General features: G+C 47.7%; 1 protein-coding gene across 1 annotated transcript in view; it reads right to left on the bottom strand.

Moving 5' to 3' along the window:
- Window positions 1–24,147, bottom strand: part of LOC138452855 (uncharacterized) — a 1,928,742-nt gene that overhangs the window by 681,747 nt on the left and 1,222,848 nt on the right. The window contains exon 56 of the mRNA XM_069605205.1: window positions 23,569–23,655. Within this exon, the coding sequence (XP_069461306.1) occupies window positions 23,569–23,655 (87 nt within the window). The remainder of the gene's footprint in view (window positions 1–23,568; window positions 23,656–24,147) is intronic.

Here is a 24,147-nt window from a genome sequence, read left to right as displayed (position 1 = left end):
GACAAGATCTCTAAAACCTTTTTAGGCTGCACCACATCGGTCTCTCTTCCTCCCAATGAAGCTTCCTTACTGGAATCCCATCACCCCTAAACCTCTGGTAAACCAATCAAAAGCACAAACCCTATTACAGTAGGACATAACTCTCACAGAATCCTTATTTTACTGTTGCCCATCAGAATAATCCCAATTATTCTCCTTCCAATCCCTTGTATTATTATTTCCCATACTCCCACTATGCTCAGACAAAACCCTACCGTTCCCACAACTCCCCTTCATTACTTTATGATAATAATCCCGGTCATTCCCTTTTCTTTCACAAGCCCACCAATCGTCAGACAAAGTCAGGCAATTGACCAGAATCACACACACCTGACGGCCCTTTCCCTTCCCACAGGGATAAAAGGTGGATCACGAGAGCACCATACGAGCAAGGCAGACCACACGATGAGACAGCTATCCAGGCACGGCAGTTCAAGAGGAGGAGAAAGACGGCGCAAACTGAGAGGTTGACAAGGAGGGAAGCAACCTCACCCTTTAAGACCAAGTACTGTGAAACCTCTGTGGTAGGAATCGTAAGACCGCGAACAATAGGCAACCTAAGATGCAGCAGATGTCAACGGTACACGGAGCATGCCTACACTGATAAGCAGGACAGAGGGAGGCACCTGCTACCGTGGTATTGGCCTTGACTCCCGATACGAAGAAAGCGCAGTGGGTGATCACAGCCGGTGAGTCGAGGGGAGGACCGATAAAGAAACCAAACGTTATAAACACAAGTAACAAACGGCTGATTGCAAAACGTACAAAGAACTGTTAGGGGAAAGCCAGCTGCAGATGAGCCAGGCACCACGTGGGGGCTCACTCGAGAAACTCTGGGCGATTACCCGTTTGTTAAAACTACTACAACCAGAAGGCCTTGGGAAAGGTGAGAAGATGGTCAAAGTGGTCATACAGCGGTCTAGTTAAATCCTCTGTTCAGTCAAGTCTTTGTCCGGCAGATTGTTGTAAATAAGGGACGTGAATCCCAAAGGAACAGTGTGTTGACAAGGGTGAACCCAGCAGAGGGTTGTCCACTTTGAACTGTTTAAAAAGACATTAAGATTTGTGAATGCCACAGAGGGAAGCGTGTTGAAAGCCGTAGTGAACCCGACCGAGGGAGGCAAACAGTTGAGAAGGATCTGCGCCTGGAAGAGTGGGATCCAGGGATGAGAAACTATCACCCCAAAAGCATGTGAAAGCAACAAAGAAATTGTTTTTGAATACAAACAAGAGTGAACCCGACAGAGGGATGCAGATATTCAAGAGAGGTCTGAGGCCTGGAAGAGGGGGACCCAGAGGTGAAGAGTCATCACCCCAAGTATAATACAAAAGGAACTTTTGTTTGTTGTTTAGATATTTGAATCTATCAGGCCATCAAAAGCAGGAAGACTGTCCTCCAAAGGTCCTGATATCACTAAAAAACTGTTTGGGCATCTGAGCCCTGAAGAAGGGAAATCACCCAACGTACACACTGAGATTAACTTTTTTTTGTTATCTTTTGAATGTATCAGGCCCTCGAAGGAAAGAGGCCTTTTACAGAGCAAACGACTTGGCCATCGAAGATCCTGATAGCTGGGAAAGCTTGAGCGTGTGCTGTGCTGCAGAGTCCCGCCTTGTCCCCTGCTCAAAACGTGGGGAATGGCGAACATGACTTCCGCATCCTGACATATTATTTGTGAACACTTATTTTCTTATACGCCCTATCACACATTCTTTTGTATTTAGCGTAAGGATTGGCAATAGGTTTTTCTTAGTAAAGGCCTTTTTATTTTGACAAGACGCCACTAGGACCTCCTTATTTTGATTTGATGGTCGTAGCTTGCTCCCATCTTAGAAGTAGGTTTAGATTAGGCCTTTTTCCACCCAACCTACACAGTTTAACCATGAACTGTGATCACTTGTGTCTGTGTATTCTTGGTACCTTGCTATCCTTACAGTGGATACACTCGGAACACAGTTTGCCACAAGCAGAAGGCACCATTTACAGTTCTAGGAGTTTTGTACTTCCTGACAGGCGAGTACACCAGGAAAGGGACATGTTATATTTATTCCTGGAAGGCAAGTAAAACAGGAAAGGAACATTTGCTTTGAAGAAATGTGGTTGTGGTAAAACAGTGTTGTGGAAACAAACTATTAAACTTTATCATCCTGACATACTGTTATATAGCAAGAGACATTTATCTGTATAACTACTTTACATCCTGGGAAGGATACTTCTTGGAGGAAACAGTTGCTTTGGTTTTTGCAACAAGTGTTTTGTGAAAGAGACATTTACTTTACCAAATTGAAAGATGTATTGGATGCTAAAGACATTTTTCATTGAACTGAATAGAACTTCGTTGAATCGGAACTTTTTCAAAAGTATTCAATAATTGATTCATTGAAAGGGAACCAAACCCTGGTCACAAGGAGTGCTTTGTGAGAATTATAAGTCTGAACTTTTGCACAATTTTGTTCAACTGAAACCAGACACATTTACCCCATGCACATTGGTTGTATATGTTAATGTGAGGGTCAGATACATTTGTATACAAGGTCGTTTTAGTTTAGTTTTAGTTTGCTAGCTAGGAACATTCTTGTTAGGGTAGGGACAGATAGACATGTATCTCACCCCTCATTACCTTTCATAAATGTGGCAAACCTTGGGAAAACTACAACTTTGTGTCCGTCTCTCATTTCTGACCCTTCACACTATATAGGTCTGAGAAAAATATTAGTGATTGTTGGAGGCAGGAGGAGGTAACAAGCATGATGTGTGTAAGTGACGGTAAATGACACATCTGTCACAAGTAAAAATAAATCTGTGTCCAGCTTGTGCTTCACACATGAGGAGAAGGAGGAGCAGAGACTCCCTGAGGGCAGCTTGTGCAAGACTCCCGCTTTTTGGGGAGAAAGTGCCTGCCACTTGAGTTGTGTAACCAACACACATGCCCTTGGGGAACACCTAGGAGGAAGAGTAGTGAATCACTGAGAGCAATGTGTGTGAGATGTAAGGGCTTCAAGATTTAGGCCTCGGGGTAACTATGGAGGTCTTCCGACTATTTGGTACATAGTTGTGGTGGAGTCTATGATGGCACGAGTGGCTCGGCGCAGTGTCAGCTAGCGAGAGGGTTCAGCTTCTAGGAGGAGCACAAGTCAGGTTTTCAAAAGCTTTGTGCCCCTTCCCTTAAAATGCCTTTCAACATTCTTCATGAGAGGGGAGGCTAAGCTTGTCTGGCGCTCCATTCGGGGCCTCCAGAATTAGTGTTTCCACAGGCTTGGCTTCACTCAACCTAAGATTAGAAAGCGCTTTGTGCAGAGGCGCTACTGCCTGGAGCTCAGAGGAGAGCAGAGGAGTGAGTGCCACCAGACAAGGATAGATAAGTGGCCCAGCTATGAGGTGAGGTTATAGGCACTTTACTTCTACAAATGCCTAATGTAATAAGAAAAGACTTTGCCCGAGACAGGATCTGTAGATCAGAGTTCCTTAGTACCAAAAGTCAGATAATACTGGCCCTTATTTGACAAGCCTCCCGAAGATGATAATCACCCTCACAGGTTCACCACTTCCCCTAAAAGGATTAAGAGGGGAGTAGTGTCTCAAAGACAAAATCACATTGCAAAGTCACTAATGGTAACCAGGAGTCTGAGAGATCCCAACAAATCATTTGAAAGTGGACTAGGGGGGCAGCAAGTTCAGTGATCTATTGGACACCTTATACTACATACATTGTATGTTAGCATCACAAGCAGTCGTTTGTAATACTGGTTGCAGTTGGGGGGTAGAACTGGGGACAATCAGTTAAGACAAGTTCAGAAGAAATTGTTAACTAGACATTTCCTGTTGTGGTTTTTTTTTTTTTACCTCAGATATAGAATACCTGAGGAGGCTGAGCTTTTTATTTATCCATTTGCCCTCGAGGTTGAGCATGAAAGCAGTTTAGAGCAGTTGGATTGCAGAATTTCAGGGATTTCAGATGCTAGCAGCTGCCTTGTAATCTTAAAGATTGCACATCTGACAATACTCAAGCTGATCTTTGTGAGAGAATGAGCAGAGATTCTCGAAGGCAGGAGATACTACTCAGTGTCTCTCTCTTGAAATTAATGGACAAAGCATGCACCATCAGCTGGCCCTTGGGAGGAGAGCAGAGAATCTCTCAGGGAAGCATGTGTGAGACACATACTTGCAAGATTTTTGTGGAAGGAAGTAATCAAGATTCAGGGAGGTATGAGGGGTCAGTAACATGAGGCTTAAGACTGTATTGAGTTTTTTCAGGATTTGCCTTTTTTTAAACTTCTTTTTTTATTATTATTGCGTTAACTAGGAAGAAACAAGTACAAGTCAACAATGACAAAAACATTAACATAAAGAAAGAGAAATGAGTCGAACAACCCCCCACCCCTGTGGCACAGCACCCATGGGCCTCACTCCGCAGCCGCCCCCCCCCCCACTGAGTTCTTATCCATAGATGTCCAGAAGTTTAAGTCTTTGCGGGCACCATTGTTCTCGAAAGTCCCCCTTTAAATAATCCAAGGTCTCTCCCCAGTCTGCGTAGAAAGACTCCAATTTATTATCCGCAGCATATGTGGCCCACTCTAGCGAAACAATGTCCCACATTTTCCTCAGCCAATCTTGCTCCGTAGGGATCGATGCCCCCTTCCACCTCTGCGCAATGAGGGACATCGCCGCCAACGTGAATATCACTGACGCCTTGGTGCGTCCGCGCCCTACGCCTTCCTCCCCCAGCCCACTCTTCCCCAGCAAGATCTCCCGAGGGTCCCGAATGGCACTCCCCCAGAGCCTGGGCTGTAGCCCGTTTGATTCCGTCCCAGAATGGTTGGATGATGGGACAATCCCACCAGATATGTGAGGCCATACCCCTCTCCCCGCACCCCCTCCAACACTCCCCCGGGGTGGCAGGGTACATTGCATGAAGGCGGGCGGGGGTGTAATGCCATCCCATCATGCACTTATACCAAACCTCCCGCACCTGGATTGCCTTCGTGATTCTGGGGATCCGTGCCCACAATCTCTCCCAGTCAGTCTGCTCCATTCGGACCCCAGAATGCCGCTCCCAGTCGGCCATGTAAGCCCAACCAGTGCACGGGCGACCTTTCTCTAACTGCTTGTACAAGTCTGAGATAAGCCCCTTAATGCCCTCATGGGATGTTAAGAACTTTTCAAAGTGGGTTAGATCCCTAGTCGCCGCCCGCCTTATGACCGGAGACATCACCCAATGCCTGATTTGGAAATACCGATGCCTCTCCCTTTCTCCCAAGCTGAACTCTTTTTTGCATTCCTCAAAAGTTTTCACTCTGTCTCCAATGAACATGTCCCTCAAGGTCCTACATCCCCCCCCTCCCAGTCCAGAAACGCTCCACTCTCCATTCCCAGAGTGAAGTCCCCATTCTGAAAAATAGGGGTGAACGGCGATGGAAAAGTCGTGGTCCCCCACCTCCCTACAGCCCGATCCCAGCTGTCTGCTACACTTTTCGTAATATCGCTCAAATAGAGGTGTGGAGGTCGCAACTGTCGCGGGAGCCAAAGAACCTCCCCCAGAGGATGCCGAGCCACCGCTCTATCCATCTTCACCCAATGCTTCAGGTAATCTTTCGAAAACCATTCTTTGATTATCCTGAGCTGTGCCGCGTCATGGTAGCGACGGAAATCGGGGAAGGCCAGGCCCCCTCTCTCCCTAGAAGCCATTAGTAGCTGCCTGGATAATCGCGATATCCCCCCCCCACACAAAGACCCTAGTCAACCTGTCCAGCCTCTTGAAGAATCTCTTCGGGACCCTCAACGGAATGGCCTGGAAAAGGTAGAGCACCCGGGGGAGTATCACCAGCCTAAGAACAGCCCCCCTACCCAGCCATGAGATAGGTAGGGCACCCCACCTCCGTAGATCTTTTTTAATGGCTAAAAGCATAGGCTCGTAATTTGCTCCATACCAGCCGGCTAGTGAGGGGGTGATCCTCACTCCCAAGTACCGCAGCCCAGAGGGGCTCCACTTGAATGGGGACATCTCCCTTACCTCCCTCGCCTCCCCCACACCCAAAGAGAGATTCATCAGCTCCGACTTCTGGAAGTTAACCCGCAGACCCGAAACTTCTCCAAAGGTGGTTAGTAAAGCTACGCATGCCGGGAGAGATTCCCTCGGCTTGGTTAGTGTAAGCAGCATGTCATCGGCGAAAGCCACTACTTTATGTTGCCCCCCTCCGAAAGGGATCCCACTGATTTCCGCCGTCTGGCGCATCGCCAACAGAAGTGGCTCTAGGTAGATGGCACAGGGTAACGGGGAAAAGGGGCACCCCTGTTTTGTCCCCCTCCGAAGCCTAAAAGACCGGGACATCTCCCCATTAATCAGGATGCGTGACGTGGGATTTTTATAGTTGGCAGCAACCAGATTAATGAATCCCTCCCCGAGTCCCATTTTCTCCATCACCTGGAATAGGAACGACCACTCCACCGGGTCGAACGCCTTCTCGGCATCTAGCGCCAAGAGGATCGCCGGGGTGGCTGTCTTACGGGACTTCTCTACTAAATGAGCCACCCTCCTAATGTTGTCAGCGGTTTGCCGTCCCACTACAAAACCCGACTGATCTTGGTGGATCAGAGAGGGAAGGTGCCTTTCTAGCCGCCTTGCCAAGATCTTTGTGAAGGTTTTTGCCTCTGTATTGATGAGGGCGATAGGACGATATGAGGTAGATTCCTCCGGATCTTTCCCAACCTTATGAATAAGGGTGATCTTAGCCTCCTCCATCGTCTGGGTAATTCCGCCTTCGGCGCAAAACGAGTTGAATAACTGTGTCAGATGCGGGACCAAAAGGTGGGAAAATGCTTTGTAAAAAGAGGCGGGGTAGCCATCCGGGCCCGCAGCCTTATTCCGGGGGAGAGAGACAATAATTTCTCTCACTTCATCCTCTGTGATAGGACGGCCCAGCTCCTTGGCCACTTCCCTGGAAACTTGCGGAAGGGGCAAGTTCCCCAAGAACTCCCTCTGCGGGAGAGGGGCCGGTCCCTGAGAGGAGTAAAGGGCCTCGTAAAACTCCACTACTCTCTCCTTTATCTCTTCAGCACGGGTTAGTCATCCACCTCCTTGGTCTCTAAGGGCCGTGATTACCCTCTGTTCCCTTTGTCGCCTCAAGAGGCGGGTTAGGAGAGAGCCTGCTTTATTGGCCTTGGCTTAAAAAGTTTGCCTCACCCTCAGCATGGCGTCTTCCGCCTTCTTATTTCTCAAAATCACCAGTTGGCCCTCTACCAGCCTATACGCCTTAAAGACCTTCCTCGTGGGGGTTTCCCACAATTGGACACTAGCCGCCTCCACCTCCCGCTCAAGCTGGATCTCAAAATCCCTCAACCTTTTATTCCTCTCCGCCTTCAAGGCGATGAGGTCCCCTCTCAGAGTAGCCTTGAAAGCGTCCCACCTAGTACTCAAACTCGTGTCCGTGGCCGTGTTCCTCACAAAAAAGCCCTGAATCTTGTCGTCCAGCTCCTTATATATCACCGGGTCCCTTAGAAGCTCCCCCGGGAATTTCCCCCCCCAAACCCCTGGCTTGCGCCTCCCCAGCCTCAGATCCATTTGTACCACCGTGTGATTCGCTTGGGAGAGGGCAGACTCCCTTCTCCCACATTGCCGGGCCCTCCAGGAGCGCAAAGGAGCTAATGCCCTCCAAACCCAGGAGCAGGGCGCCGCACTCCAGCCAGCGGTTGGGAGACCCCCTAGGCACCCTCCCCTCCATGTGGTCGGCGATGGATGACAGGGGTAATGATGGAGTGGACAGTGGGCATCAGAACATGCACACGGCTCGCGACGAGGCCGAGAGCCGGGAGCCTCTGACGAGGGGGGACCTCAAGGGTGAGATGCACGCCCTAGGCGAGACCTTAGCTAAAACCTTCTAGGATCAGTTCCAGTTGCTGCAATCTGATTTAAATATGGCTCTGGGGGAGCTGAAACAGGAGGTGGCCCACTTGGGTGAAAGAACAGACATACTGGAGAGGGGCCTGCAGGAAGTGGAAAAGGATGGTACGGCCAACAGGGAAGCTATCGATCGCCCGGACCTCGCGACTCGCAACCTAGAAATCCAACTGGAGGACCTTGAAAATAGGTCGAGACGGGTCAATGTCAGAGTGAAACTCTTGCCAGAGTCGGTAGCGGACAGGGACTTGAAGGGAGAAGTTCAGAGAATTTTCATGGACTTGCTGGGCGAAGAGGACCCCGAGGCAATTGAGCTGGACAGGGTGGACAGAGTGGGCCGGCTCACCCGCGGCCCTGACGCTAGACCCCGGGATGTTCTGGCTGCGTTTGCGCGGTACGCCCAAAAGGGTGCGGTGCTGCGAGCGGCAAGGCGTCATGAACCGGTGCAATATAAGGGTCAGGAGATCACGCTGTTTATGGATTTGGCAAACAGTACCCTATTGAAAAGGAGGGCCATGCGACCTGTCCTCAGAGAACTCGCTAGGAAAAACGTCAAGTACAGGTGGACTTTTCTGTTTGGGGTGGTGTTTGAGTGGGAGGGTGTTCAAAGGAGGGCCACTACTTTGCAGGAGGCGGCTACTGTCATCCACCTTGACCTTGAGAGGGAGGGGGGGGACGCTGGGGGAGCCCAATCGACCCAATCGATTCAAGGAGACAGGGTCAAACCTTGGGCTTGGTCGACCGTAGGGGATAAAGCAAGGAAGAAAATGGCCCGGAAGCGTCCGCAGGAGGGGAGAGGGGAGACCACTCGAGGAGGGGAAGAGGGAAGGGAGTCTGGCCTGTTATGATCCTGGAGATATGAACTAGGATGGAATATTAAAAGGGGGTGGTGGGACGACGGCTATTAGTGGAAATGGGAGGGGAGCGGAGGCGCATTTCTTGGATCATGCAAGGACAAGTGAGTCCGGGGAAATGTGGGGGGGATCTTGGTCTGCCCTCCAAGTTGGGGTTGGGAGGGCGAAGGGATGGGCAGGGGAGGGGTGTTCATTGGGCGAAAGGTTATGGGGGGTGGGAAGGGGGGAAGGTTTGAGGGGTGGTCACAGCACCCAACATGGAAGCGTTGCCCTGCGGGACCGGTAGCGTGGGAGCGGGCGAGTGTGGAGGAGTGGGGGAGGGACCTGGCTCCCGTATTAGACAGAAAGGGGGGATATTGGCCGGATGCCTTCTTGATACTCTGGAAGGTCGACCGGTAATGGCGCAATACGCCCGCTTGATACCTTTAAGTGGCAAACACATAATGTGAGGGGGCTTAACTCCCCCCTTAAGCGTACGAAGCTGGAACAATTTGTTAGGTCTCGCAAGCCAGATGTGCTGGCGCTGCAGGAGACTCACCTGAGGAGGCAGGATCAGGCTCGGCTGCGTCTCAAGGGTTATCCCCTGATATGGTTCGCGTCTGGCCCTACGAAGAGGGGGGGAGTGGTCCTTGCCTTTGGCAGGAGTATTGACTTCAAGCTACAGGAGGTTCTCAGCGATAGTAATGGGAGATACGTTGTGGTAAGGGGGACTATAATGGATTCTTGTTATACCGTTGCGTCTATATACGCACCGAATGTGGGTCAAGACCAGTTCTTACGAGATACCCTGAGCACCATCGAGAATTTCGCCAGGGGCCAGGTGATTCTGATGGGGGACTTTAACCTGGCTTGGGATAGGGTTGGAGACCGCTCTAGACTCGGAGAGGGGTGGGGGGGCAGTGTGGCCTCCCCCCAATTGAGGGAAAGATGGGCAGGGGCTGGCCTCCGCGATGTTTGGCGTTCATTGCGGGGGAGCGAGGAGGGCTTCACATTCCTGTCCGATGCTCACAGGACACAATCCCGAATTGACTATATTTGGATATCTGCCAGTCTAATGGGAGGGGTGGAGTCGGTGGAGGTGGGCCCTCTAGGAAGCGAATCACAGCACACCCCCAAATCCTTTCAGACCCCAACACGGGACAGAAACAGCCCTTATCGACCTGAAGGCTCAAATTGACACTCTGAGAGACAATGGGAAAACTGCCCTACTGCTCCTCCTATCCGCAGCATTTGACCTGGTTGATCACAAAATCCTATGCAATCACCTCGACTCTGCTGCCCACTTCTCCCAAGAAGCCATCGGCTGGATCGAGTCCTTCCTCAGCAATAGATCCATGCGTGTCTTCTCTACCACAGCGGCCGCAGACCCCATCCCCATTACATGCGGAGTACCCCAGGGTTCTTGCGTCTCACCTACACTGCACAATGTTTTCACGAAGCCCTTGTTTGATGATCTAGATGGTCTGGGTATCACCTACACTAATTATGCCGATGATACCCAGATCCTCATCCCGTTGACGGGAGACTACAACCATGATTTGGCCTTGGTGAACAGGGTGTACCTCATCATCTAGGCATGGATGGCATCACACAGTCTATGCCTGAATGATGACAAGACTGAACTCATCATACTTGGATCCACTGCAAACCTAGCCAAACTAGACCACAATTACACCAGCTTCATAATAGACGGGAACCTAATTAAAGTAGCCAAGGAAGTGAAAACCTTGGGAATATACATTAACTCCTCCCTCTCTTTCCATAAACGGGTTAGCTCCTTGGCCTCCTCCACGGCTTACACATGTAAGCTCATAAGAGCAGCCAAACCTTTCTTATCCACCCAGAGCTGCATTACATTAGCCAGAGCCCTTATACTATCAAAACTGGACTACTGCAATGCCCTCTACGTAGGAGCTAGCAAACAGGTTATCAACAAAATACAGACGCTGCAAAATAACGCTCTCAGAGCAGCGCTCAGCATCCCTAAGAAAGAACACATTTCCAACACTAGGAGAGCCCATAACTGGCTCAAAACTACAGACAAAATCATGCTCAAAGTAGCCTCACTAACACACAAGTGCCTCAACAACGCCGCCCCCAGCTACTTAGTCGACAGAATAAGCAAATGCTCGTCCAACAGACCTACCAGAACCTCCAACGCTAATCTACTCACTGTCCCCAGATTCAAACGCACCAAAATGGGGGGCAACAGCTTCCAAGTGAAAGCAGCCCAGCACTGGAACTCCCTACCACCCCCACTAAGGACACCCCAAACCTACTCACACTTTAGGCACAGCTACATACACTGGATAAAGAACAATGACCGCTAATCCCATCCTATCCACACCCGGTACACACCTTGTAAATAAGTTTACTCGTAAACCTGCATACCCACCTTGTAAATATGTATACTTGTAACCTGCATACCTCTGTGTCTTTATCATGATTGCTGTAACTGTTTTCTACCCGATTGTAATTACTGTAACTACTGCAATGCAATGCTATGTGAAGTGTAACTAAGCTTTGAATAACCTTGCTGCTCCTGCGCCCTCCTACCCTCGGGTTTGGTGCGCATTACAAATGAATAAACTTAAACTTAAACTTCTCGGCACGCTGTGAAAGACCCCCCTCCACAGCAGACTCCTCGGTCGGGGCAGTAATTACCGCAAACGGCGTTGAGAGGGCCCCCCCTTCTTGCGGCAGTCCCAGCCAGGGGATCCCAGACCCCGGCACAATTGCTCCACCAATGCCGCCGTCCCCCCCGGGGACTACATAGACGTCAGGATGGGGAAGGGGCCCGGTATGTGGCTCCCCCAGGGCCCCCCTCAGTTCTTGCTCCGGGTCAGGGCCTCCACAAATTGGTTCTCCCTCCTCATCCACTCTCCTGGGGGCGGCCGCGCCGGTTCGCCTGTCCCAGGCCGTCCGGAGCAGGCTAGGCTCCAATCCTCTCCCCCCCAAAGATTCGCCCGCTCCTCACTTGCTCGGGCGCCTGGTAATCCCCTCCGGCTCCTCTCCTTGCCGCTGTGCCGCCGACGAATCCGGCAGCACTCCCCTCGGTGGGATGGCCCAGGACCCGGGCAGCCCACTATCTCCGATGTGTGTTCCCGGGATGCGGGACAATGCCGGGCTGCCCCGCTCGCACGGGGACACCTTCCACTCGCCGCCACAGCCCTCCGCGGCGGACGCTCCACCGGGGGCAGACACCGGGGGGCGGTCCCACCGTTCCTCCTGTGTCGGGAGCCCTCTCGCCCACCGAGGGCGGGTCACCGGCTCTCACCGCCGCGAGCGGGCACACTCGCTCGCGGCCGCCAAAACAAGCCGCCGCTGCCGTAAAGAATCTGGGACCGCGGCACCCGGTGTCCCGTGCCGCACAGCCTCACCAGCGCAGCACCACTGCTCCGCAGCTGCCAAGTGCCCTCAGGGGTGGTGGGTCCCGATCGAAGGCCTCAGGGTGCAGAAGCAGCCGTCGGCACATCTAATCGCTGCCGGCGGCCATCTTGAATCCAGGATTTGCCTTTTTAATATGTACAAAATAATAACAAAAATTCTCTTACCTATTCTAAGATCAAAGGGAAAACCTACTAGCATTCACAAAACTAACCCTCACCATAAACAATATCAACATTCAAATAACATAAATACAACATGAATAAAAGGTTACCAAATGCTCAGTGTCTTGGATGACTTCTCGTAGTTCTGGGCAGATCATGCTATCCCAAGAATGTCCAAAGTCTATTTTCTCCAGGTAACAAAAAGTCTCAACAAAAGTCTTGAAAAGTTCCAAGGAAACAAAATGTTCACACAAATAAATTGCACTGGATAAAGGCTCTTCTTTGTTGCATGAACAATCTACTTCCTTACAGTTCTGCAAAGAATTAACAGCACCAATGGAGTTTCTTGGATGACATACTTCCAAGAAAGAACAGATTAATTTGGCAAAGGTTTCTTCTTCCACTTTGCCAACAACTACTTCACTGCTGAAATCTGTGGTGTCTTTTATGCAATTGTCATGAAGTTCTTGCTTGAGATTCACTATTCTCTCAACCAACTACCTTCTACAATGTAACTGTGAGAACAGTTCCCTTGGCCCCACAGTTAACTTCAACAATATCGACAACCACAGTCTTGTTACGGCTACTACAACTTCTACTCCTTCTCAATATGCTGCTTCAATGGCAACTTTAAAAATAGGCATTACTGCAAGACATCTTCTACCTCCACAGACTGGCAAGGCACTCTTTTCTCTCTTTCTTCAGAAAGAGCAGCCTCTTTGCCTGTCTTGCAGGCACCACAGACTCTGCTTCACTTTGGAGAACAAATACACAGCTCCCGTCCCCAGCTTGGTTTTCAGTTTTTACCCCAAAGTGGTTGTGCCACTCTCCCAACTTTGGTAGTAGACCTTTGGGTATCAACACTTTCAGCAACTTCAAAACCACCAGTATATCATTATGTGTATGTGGTTTGGTTTTCATAGAGATCCCTCTATGGGCTTGGGCATGGCTTGTTCTATTGTCACCTTCTACCACGTCTTTCTTCTGCTGCTTCCACCTTTGATGTGTTGCAAGGTAATTCCCAATGGAAACCAAAATTAGGCACACGCGATTGCGTTTTTATATTGAACTCCCACTTCAAATGAAGACTTATTACCACCTTTCGGTCAGCACTCAACATCCAAGGCACAGGGAAACATTGTCTCATGCACGCAGCCCCTTTAACAATACCTGCAACTATTCAGGAAAGTCAGTTTCGCTTTGCTTCAACTACCAGCAGCGTTCTCCGTGTTAATCAGATACACGCGACCGCTCAGCAACAAAGTATTTCTGCTTCTCGGGAAAGAAAGGCTTTTCATCATATGCGTTTCAGGTAAGCATGTGCTACTTTCCCTTTATTAAAAGACTTACCACTTCTATGGTTGATTTTCACTCGCTCATAACTCAAAGCGAGTACAATTGAAAGCTGGCTACAGTTACCGGCAAGGAACTTCTGCTTCTTAGGAGTACGGAGCTTCTTCTTCTGACTTCCAGTTATAAAGGTTGCGGGCTTTGGTGGCTTCCCGACTTTGCTGCTTATTCTGCTACTAATACGGACACTCCTGAGATCCACACCCATCCTCTACCTGGGTGCAATGCTCTGCTTCCTCTGCTTCTACGCCTTCCGCCCTTCCAGCTAATGCCCTAGCTTCTTTCTGCTGCTTCGCTCTCAGGCACCCTTTTATGCCCCCTCACGTGGGTGGATTAGATTCAGGTGAAGGTCCTTAGGATTAATTGCATGACCTTGTTTAGAGTCATTAGGCTTGCCTGCCTGACCTGAACTCCTGCCTACCTCTTGAGCCCTTCTGCTCCACAGTCCCTGAGGAATTCTGGGACTTGTAGTTTGACTTAGAACAATTAGTTTATGCGACTTCTTCAGAGGATGATAAAAATGGTTTTTATTCCCCAGATTTTATTAAGGGAAGAATTATAGATTTTAACCCTTTCCCAAACCAAAGGGACAGAAAAGGTCACATGGTTATTGTTCCTATTGCAATATCTTTAACATTGGAGAGGACATGGAGTTTTAAGGGTACAAAAGAATGGCTCTGGAGCATTAGCAATTTTCCTAGGTTGATATTCATCTGAATGACAAGAGGCTATAATTTCCTTGGGAAGGATTGTATTATGTTCCAAGAAATCATACCATGTCTCACCCTGCGATACTACACAACCTCCCTGGGCCTGATCTCCACCCAGATTCGATTTGCTAGACTGCTAGATCCGATTTGAGGCCAGGGGAGCATTTTACCACGTTCGCGTGTTGCAAGGCAGCTGAAATACACGAAAACTACAAGTTCCAGCAAACTTGTAGTTCCTGGGTGCTTTTATTTCTACGTCAGGCACGTAAGCACTGGCGCATAGGGGCCGGTTAACTCCGGTTTGCTCCGGGTGTGCTCTGCTCTGCCACCCCTTTTTCGTCCCATTCAAGGTACGGTTTTATCTCATACTTGTGTGCTAATTGCGAAACCATGGTTAATATAGATAATAGTGTAAACGGCTCACTAGTTGGGGTTACAGAGCTCACTGCCTTCAATCAAATTAATGAGGAGGTGATGTTAAAAACCAATGAGCAGAACATAAACCTTAAAGTGGGCTTGCTTAATACACGTTCACTGGTTAAACATGCACACAACATAAATTAATTAATACTGGAAACATTTTTGACTTATGCTGGGTGACAGAAACATGGCTTAAGGACTCCATAGGTCCCACCTGCGAAACAGTGGTCCCACCAGGGTACATTATTTGTAATGTTAACAGAGAGGGAACAACGGGAGGTGGTGTTGCTATTATAGCTAAGGAATCACTAAAACTGTTTAAAGCCTCTTTTAGCTGTGACGGCTGTGAAACCATCCATTTGAAACTGACATTCACCCCCAATAGTTGTTTCAATTTAATAGTTGTATACCATCCTCCGTCACTGAGTTCAGATTTTTCTAATGAATTATGTTCCCAATTAGTCAATCTGAAATCCACCAACACATCCTCCTTGGTGGTAGGTGATTTATACTATTGGCGTGGGGATACAAAAGATAAGGAAGCTATCTCGTTGGAGAAAGCACTAGTTAACCTAGATTTCATGATTGTAAATGAGGCACCCATCACTCCTCAAGGAAATGAACTGGACTGGATCATAGCAAATAACCTGAAATACCAAAACTGCAAGACTGAGACATGTATCTGGAGTGACCACTATCTAGTCACTTTGAATATAGAACTCAAGGCCCCTTTGACCAAACATAACCCACATGTCAAGGTCACCAGCAGAAGTTTAAAAAAATCTGACATTAGAACATATACAACCATACTTAAATGCAGTACTCGCCTCCTTTCTGGAGCAGGATACATGTGATGGTTTGCTTCAGAAATACACCTCACACATACAAAAACTAGTAGACGAAATAGCTCCAATCAAATCTAAGCTAGCCAGGAAAAACAACAATCAAAAGAAGTGGTATAATTCGGACATAGAAACCACCAAAATAGAAAAAAGAGCTCTTGAAAGGAAGTGGCACTCAGATAGGACCACTGAAAACAAAGAGAGATGGAAAACAGCAAACAAGAAATATAAAGATAAAATAAGATTAGCCAAGGCTAACTATTTCAATAAGGAAATTGAATTAGCTGATAACAAGACCAGCAAACTCTTTGAAATACTCAAGAGTGTAGAGAAACTTCAAAACCTTATCCCGCCTCTGCCACCATTGAAAGAAGATTGCAACACCGTGCAAAATGTGTTTTCTGCCAAAATAGCTAAAGCCAGGCAGAATATTATTAACGCCAGGAATAAACTAAAACAGGACTTTAGCTCCACGAAGATTGTTAAAAATCAGAGACAGGAGAATTTGTCTTTCACCCCCATAACCAAAACAGAGCTCCTGGAGGTGCTTGATCACATGAGGCCTACGTCTTGTGCAGAGAATGTTTTACCACCTAACATTATCCTTCAAAACAAAGAGCAATTTGCTCCCATTTTACTAAGAATTATTAATGCCTCATTTGAAGAGGGTTTAGTTCCTGATGAAATCAAAAAGGTCACCATTACACCTTTAGTGAAGAAAGCTGGGTTGGATCCCAAGGACCCAGGGAACTTACGGCCTATCACTAATTCTAATTTTATACTTAAAATCCTAGATACAATAGCCACCCAGCAGCTGCAGGACCATGTAGAAACCCATGCATCCCTACAGCACCAACAGTCTGGCTTTAGAGCAGCACACAGCACAGAGACCACCATGCTGGATCGCCAGAACCACATGCTAGGACTCATGGACAGGGGTAAAATTGGGATTTTGATGCTTCTCGATATTAGTGTGGCATTTGATCTGGTGGATCATGATCTACTGGTCAAAGCTTCGCGAGAAATTGTGGGCTGCTTGGATATAGCACAGAAGCGGCTAGTTTCATTTCTCACGTATCGCCAAGCTAGAGTTCACTGGGGAGACAATTTTTCTGATCCTATACTAATGATTTTTGGCGTGCGCCAGGGTGCTAGTCTTTCAACTATGCTCTTTAATCTGTATATGCGTGCACTGTGGGACATCTTGATGGAATCCGGAGTTTTCTTCACCAATTACACTGATGACACGCAGCTAATAATAGAGCTAGATGGATCTCATAGAGCAGACAGTGAAAAGATAGGACTTATATGCAGCAAAATAGATGACTGGATGCAAGCCAACTGGATGTGCCTCAATGATTCTAAGACTGAACATGTTGTTTGGATCTAGCCGCCTGATACAAAAATTGGGGGGAGAGTACAAATCATTTCAGATCAAGGAGGCCATCATAACTGTATCCAGCCAGGTTAAAACCCTGGGTATGATGATGAACTCCTCTGTTAATTCAGAAGCCCAGGCCAACCTCTTGCGAAAGAACACAGCCTACTATTGGCAGCTTGTGAGGATTATTAGACCTTTTTTGAGTGAAAACAACTTGGTCACCATTGCCAGGGCCGTGGTGTTGTCCAAGTTGGATGATGGCAATGCCCTTCTCATAGGCGCTCGTACCAAAGACCTACACATCTGTCAAGTCATTCAAAATGATGCGGTAAGACAAGTAAGCACCTTACAAGAAGAGACCACATTAACACGGCTAGAAAAGCGCTACATTGGTTAGGAGTTGAAGAGAGGATTAAGTTTAAATCCCTCACACTCGTTCATAAATGCCTTTTTGGAAAAGTACCCAACTATCTGAAGAAGAGTATTGTACCCTACACACAGACGAGACAACTGCGCTCGGCTGGAAAAAATCTGCTTGTGGTCCCCAAACACAACCTTAAATCAGCGATGGGCAGATCCTTTGCTGTGCAGGCAGCTCAGATATGGAACTCCCTTCCAGTGATATTGAGACTGCAGGAGAATCACCTACAATTTCGAAAGCACTTGAAGACTCACCTCTTCAAGTAATTTGTACTCTCTAGACCTTCTATTTCTCCAGCTGCACCACTAAGATCTTTAGACAGTATGTGTTTTGTTTGTGTTAACGCGCCCTGATGCCTGCGGGCTACCGGCGCTATATATGCTCACATTACATTACAGATGATCCTCCCGCAGTACACCGCCCCCATGATTGGGATCAGAAAACATCTGCCCTCTCCTGGCCATCTGGGAAGAGACTCTAGGTAGGGTTTTGGTGGGGGATCCATCAGGAATCCGTCAGATTCTCCACAGAGGACATACAAGTCGATTGTCCATGTCTATCTCTTGAAGTGAGTACATGAGACATTCGGGAGTAGGAGCAGGAGTAGTAGAGAATCCCAGAGGGCAGCCTGGGTGATACTCAAACTCAGGTAATTTCTGTGGGAAGAAATAATAGAGATTTAGGGAAGTTGAAGATACCAATCACTAGCCAGTGTCCACCTCCTGAAGTAAGTGGATGAGGCAAATGCCATTGATTAACACAACACTTGGAAGAAGGATCAGAGTATCTCTGAAGGAAGCATTGTTGAGACTCATGGTTACATGATATTTGTGGGAGGAAGTTAAAGAGCTTCAGTTTGCCAGAAGGTGCTAGTATTTGTATTTTGTATTTTATTACATTTATAGAGCGCTCTTCGCCAAAAGCGCTAGTACAAAATGTTAAACAATGGTACAATCAAGTAGAATAAAGCAAACCAATTAAAACAGAATGAAGAAAGAAACAGAATTAGATAGTAGAAAGAGCAGATAAGAAATGAGCCTTAAGATTAGCCTGGACAATTCAAAGAGAAGAAGAGCGGGCGGAAAGAGGTAGAGAATTCCATTGTTTGAGTGCCAGAAGAGAAAAGCACCGGAAGCAAGAGTATGCACTTGGGGGCTTGGGCACAGTAAAAAGGAAACTGATTCTGGGAGCAAAACGAATGAGTAGGAAACTAAAATGAGACCAATGAAGAAATAAGGAGGAGCAAGACCATGAGTGCATTTAAAAGCAATCTGAAGAAAATGATAAGGAGACGAGGCTCGAAAGGAGGAGTGTGATAGAAGTAAAGCTGGAGTAATTGAGGAATGAGGAGACAAACAATAAAGAAGATGGACTGAAGAATTATAGATTGAGCAAAGAGGAAGAAGATGAGAGGCAAGGAGGCCGAGGTGATGCAGATGTGGTACAGCTGGTGCAGGGCCATCTTTCAACCTTGCGTGTTGATCCAGGCGTAGTTGGATTTAAAGGTAACACTGAATGCCTGCTGGCTTTCTTTATGGACCCAAGTTTCAAGGTAAAAGTGGGCACTTTTCACTCCCATGTTTCGGTGCCAGTGGAGACAAAACACTTCACTGCAGTGCTGGCAGCAACAGTTGGAGAAAGAACATAGGCAGCAGAGAGAACAAACAACACAAATGTTGCCACCTATACCATAAATCTGAAGCTCAAGATTAAGAGCAATGGGAAGTTCATCACTGGCACCTGTTAAAAGCTTTTGGAGCAGTACGGAGCAGCTTACAGGGAGAAGATTTTGTGGGATACCATGCTCAATAACTCGGGTGTCATAAATAATGACGGGCCATCAAAAGGAACAGACAGTGAACACTCAGCTATACATATACTTGATACCTATCTACTGGACACTTAACCTGCAGAAAGGGATGGTTACCCATTACAGTATTAGTACTTCAAGTGGTCAGTCTGGCCAGTGGCACTTGTGCAATTTGCTAATGAATCGCTTAGCTGCCTCCGATAGGTGTACAGTCAGAGAGCGTTTAATGCGGCTGTGACTCTTGTCTTTAACCACAGGAGAAGCCTCTCAATGCTGAATGTTGAATTGACATTCATAAAAATGATCAGTCACTTCACTGCAGAAGATTATGGAATGAACACACCAGCTTGGATGGTGGCAATAATTTGTGACCAGATAAATGCTAGGCACCAAAAAATGGAGTATGGTTGTTTCATGGCACTTCTGTTTCGAAAATGGGTTGTTCTAGTTGTGACCTAGAGGGCCTCACCAGTTGCTGACTCACACATGCCATTGCCTTTTGTACCAGTAATATTTTTGAGTCCCATTATTGTCAGGATCACAAGCACCACTTTTCAAAGATTCTCTGGCAATCTTCCACAGAGCACACCCTTTCCTTAAAGTTTGCAGACTTCCCACAGTGTGCTAAAACCCCTTAAAGTTCATAGGATCTCCCACAGAGTGCAGTAATCGCTTAAAGTTCTCATACTGTCCCACAAAGTGCTGCCACCCATTAAAGTTCACAGGCTGCCCCACAGAGAGCGGCCATCCTTTAAAGCTCATGGGCTTTCACACAGAGCACTGCCACTCTCACATGTGGTGAGTCTCCCTGAGATGGCGTTCCCTCCGAGATAACTGCCTCCTTCCTTGCCCATGCACAGCAACCTACAGGAAGGAAGGATGGTGCTACAACATATGCATCTCCATAGTAACCACTACTATGGAGTCGCGCTCTCCCTGGCTGAGAGGCAGCAGTCAATGCAAGCAATAGTTGCCAACATGCCTGATCACCCGGTCCCAAAGATTCTGGCCAAATACGGACGCTGACATTTCTGTGGTAGCCCCAACTGCTTGTTGGGACGGAACCGGTAACAGTGGCCTGCTGCTGGCCAGAGTCTCTGTTGCCACTGACACTGAGTGTACAGGCTTGGCAGTTGTTGGGATTCTATACTGCTTGGCATGGCATGCTCGATGATGTAATACTGCAACCTGACCCTTGGAGGTACTAGCATGCACAACCCCGCCACAGCTGAAATAGCTGGTGGGGTCTGCTGGCTCAGTCTGCTGGCTCACTATTGGGGTCAATGGAGGCAGGGGACTCATTTGCATCGCAAATATCTTCATGCCACCAGCAAATGTGGTTTTGAATGGACATTGTCTAAAGACACTTGCCTCTCTGCCGCTGCCATCACTTTCTTTCTGCAGCCGTCCACCCTTCGAGAAGGCCTCACCCTCGTCATCCTTACCCAGAAAGCATTGTCAACCATTAAAATATGATCACGGCCAAACCAGGAGGACTGAGTGGGACGGGGGTTCTTTAGTCCCTGGGAGTGGGACTCCTGCCCCTGCCTTGCCCCTTTGTGGCATGATGAGGGAGAGGCTCCTCCTCATCCCTCTCCTCTGACGCTTCATCCTCAGATAGGCCCACCGGCTGCTGTAGTTCAAACACAGACTGGTCTTCCCATGAGGTTCCTCCTGAAGCACCTTAGCCTTTTATGCACCCTTTACCTGTTGGTTGAGGACCACTCCTCTGCAATGACACCCTCTATCCAGACAGGATTCTCCCTCTCTACTCCTCCGATGTGCTTGTAGCCACTGCCCCGCCTGCCACATGAAGAACATGCATGTGTTCTCCTGCACCACGAGCATTCCCTCCTTCTCTAGCACAGGCTCTGCCGTCCCTGAATCTGGACTCAAGGGGGCTTCCAATGACACCCTTCCTTCTCTTCCGCTCCTCCTATTAAGGACACCTCAAATGCCTCAGTTTCCCATGCCTACTCAGAAGACCAGTGACACTGCACAGCCCATGAGCCAATGCCAACAAACAGCACAAGGATCCCCCTGCTTATCAATCATGGGGAATCTCTGTCCTCCTATGGGACCACCATGTCCTGTCCTCCCACCCTGCTTCCATTCCCAGCATCGCAAGTGAACCATATCCTTCCTCAAGAAATAGAACCGCAAATTCTGAGAACCAAAAACTGAGATATGAGAACCATGCTCAAGGAACACGTCAGCATTCAAGACACAAAACTCTGCTAACAAGAATGGCAAACCAACACAACAACATGTGGGTGTACGAGATGATGACACCAACAGATAGGCAGAGGAAACTAAATTTTTTAGTTTTTGGGGCTGGGTGGGAGAATTGGATCAGGGAAAGGAACATGTGTTTTTCTTGTTTTAAATGGGGGGGACTAAGAAAGCACTGAACAAACACTAAACAGGGGAACAAAATGGACTATAAAAACACTCCAAGAACATGCAACGACACAAACACAAACACTTAAACTTCTAAAATTCTTCCTACATCTGCTCAAAACACTTCAAATGCATCAATCACCCTCCAAATGTGATCCTTCCCAAAGTAATAGCTTTCCTCACAGGTAAGCAAAACCCACAAAGGAGCAGGAAGTGAGCTGGGCATGTTATAGAACCTCAAACTTCCTTTAGGAGATTCAAGGGCTCTGATTGGCTTAACGATCAGAACGAAGCCGGCGTCGAAATCTGAGATTCGACCAAGACCTGAGGCTCCTGAAGGGAGCACAAATCTACTCACGAGAGACCCGGAAAATGCAACTTCGACCTGCGTTTCCACTATGCCAAATTCCTGTAGTACGCTCCCGGGATAAGATGAATCAAGCCAAAAAGATTTGAGGGGCGGGCAGGTTGCATTTGATAAAGTTTGCCCAAGTTTAGTGAGCACACATTGAATACAGAGTGCGCGTTCACTACTAAAATAGAGAAAAAGAAACATACATCACAATCACAACCAAACTACTTTCTATTCTAGGGCAGATGGGCAGTAAAACGAGCTGCTCAAAAGACAGAAGGGGCATCGAAACGGCCTCAGCGTCCGGTTTGCCTGTCTGACCCATACCAAATCAAACCGAAAATGAGCTCCCTTCGGTCTACAGGCTGAGGTCACCCATCACACTTTAGCATCGACCTATTGAATATTTCTTAAAACAATTCTGCACTTATAGAGCAAAATAAAATAGAAATGCTACTAAACACAACAATTTCAATGAGCACCCTGGGAGGCACCCGCAGTCGATGAAAATGCTCGGAACGTGGGCTGTATTCACAAAGGAACGCCCGCGTTCTGAGCACTTTGATTAGTGTCAGGCGCTTCTCTTCCCGGCTCCCCCTTTCCATTGGCACCTCTGTAGATCCCTACACAGATTCTAATGGTTTGCTTATTTTATTTTGTTAAATTATAGTAAAACGTATCTTTATCTCAACGCCCATCTCCACACAGTGCCTTCAGTCAGGCAGCCCCCTCTTCAATGTTGATTACACCAGTCATCAACATTGAAAACAGACTGCCTGAAGGCACTGTGCAGCATCGGGCAGCGAGATAAAGGTACAAAATTAAAAATTAAAACATTAGCACCAGCGTAGGCTCCAGCAGAGTGTTTTTGTAGGGCTTTTTCAAGAACCGAATCAGGCTGAGAGTCACACTGGAATCACTTGATGTCATGACGACCCAATCCCAAGCAAGAACATCACTGCCTTCATCTTCATGGGAAATTGGAGTCGCAAAGTAGCCCAATAATGCAATGAAAGTCCTTGGGACTGAGGCCTTTGGGAATATCAGGGCTTCCGTTCAGGGGTGTTGCTAGGTCTGGAAAAGATCTGCGGCTACGCTAATGTCAGGACTGTCGGGACTCTGGGCTAGCTAGCCTTTTGGTTGTAGCCCCTGAGCTTCTATCTGGGACTACAACCAAAAGACCTGGGGCTATAACCCCAAAACGCACTCACCCCCCCCCCGGCTACGCCTCTGCTTCCATTTCAAGGAAATCCTCAATGAAGGACAGCTAGAAATGTTCTTAAGCAACCATTCCAGTAGCACTGCAATGTACCAACGCACAGAGTTGAATTTGAGGAATGTGTCACATCAGATTTTATCAATGTGGTATAACTATGTGTTAGCAGTTTCTTACTCAAGACATGTCATGGTACTTCTTGGTGTCCCTAATACTTTATGTAGGACCCTCTCGCAACATATATCCCTTAATAATGTTGTACACTGTGAATAAATCAATCATTCATATATGTTGCGCCCTCTTCCATACAAAAAACCTACTACTCACAGTAATCTCTTGCTGATTTCTTCCTTCCAGCCAGGTTTTGGCCAGCGGCCTCCAGCCAAGAGCTTCACCCTCTAGATACAGTATGCCCTGCATGAGGAGAACAAGGGAGACAGCCACAGTGATTATCAAAAACTGGTCTTACAGCATTTCCAATTCCATACATGACAGGCTAAGTTGATGTTGATTGCACCCGAATTCAAGAGTCACATACATCCCCGAGGGCCTGATTTTGGTGGTGTTAAATCTTTTAAAGCCATTTTTTGTGAGATATCAATTATGATCAGTGACAAAAGTGACTTTAAAAGGACATGGAACGAGATCAGCTTCTTGGGCCTAAGGTTTCATTGTATTATGCTTCATTAGATTTGGTGAGGCCGCCGGACTGTGTATACCAAATGACTGTGGGGACATGGGTCACCAAGAGTAGGAAATCCCTCTTCTGGTAATGTTTCCTTCACGCAATTGAATTTAAACTTGAACCAGAAAAGTGCAGGACATACCTTTTAAAATAATGTGTCACATATTTTGAGATCCGCTAGAATACCATTCATGCCTGTATTACAAGTTTCAAAGGTGGCA

The sequence above is a fragment of the Ambystoma mexicanum genome, chromosome 4p, assembly GCF_040938575.1.
Source record: "Ambystoma mexicanum isolate Mex_15411 chromosome 4p, UKY_AmexF1_1, whole genome shotgun sequence".
NCBI lineage: Eukaryota > Metazoa > Chordata > Amphibia > Caudata > Ambystomatidae > Ambystoma > Ambystoma mexicanum.
The sequence above is the reverse complement of the archived record's forward strand: the minus strand, read 5'-3'. Positions and strand labels throughout refer to the sequence as shown.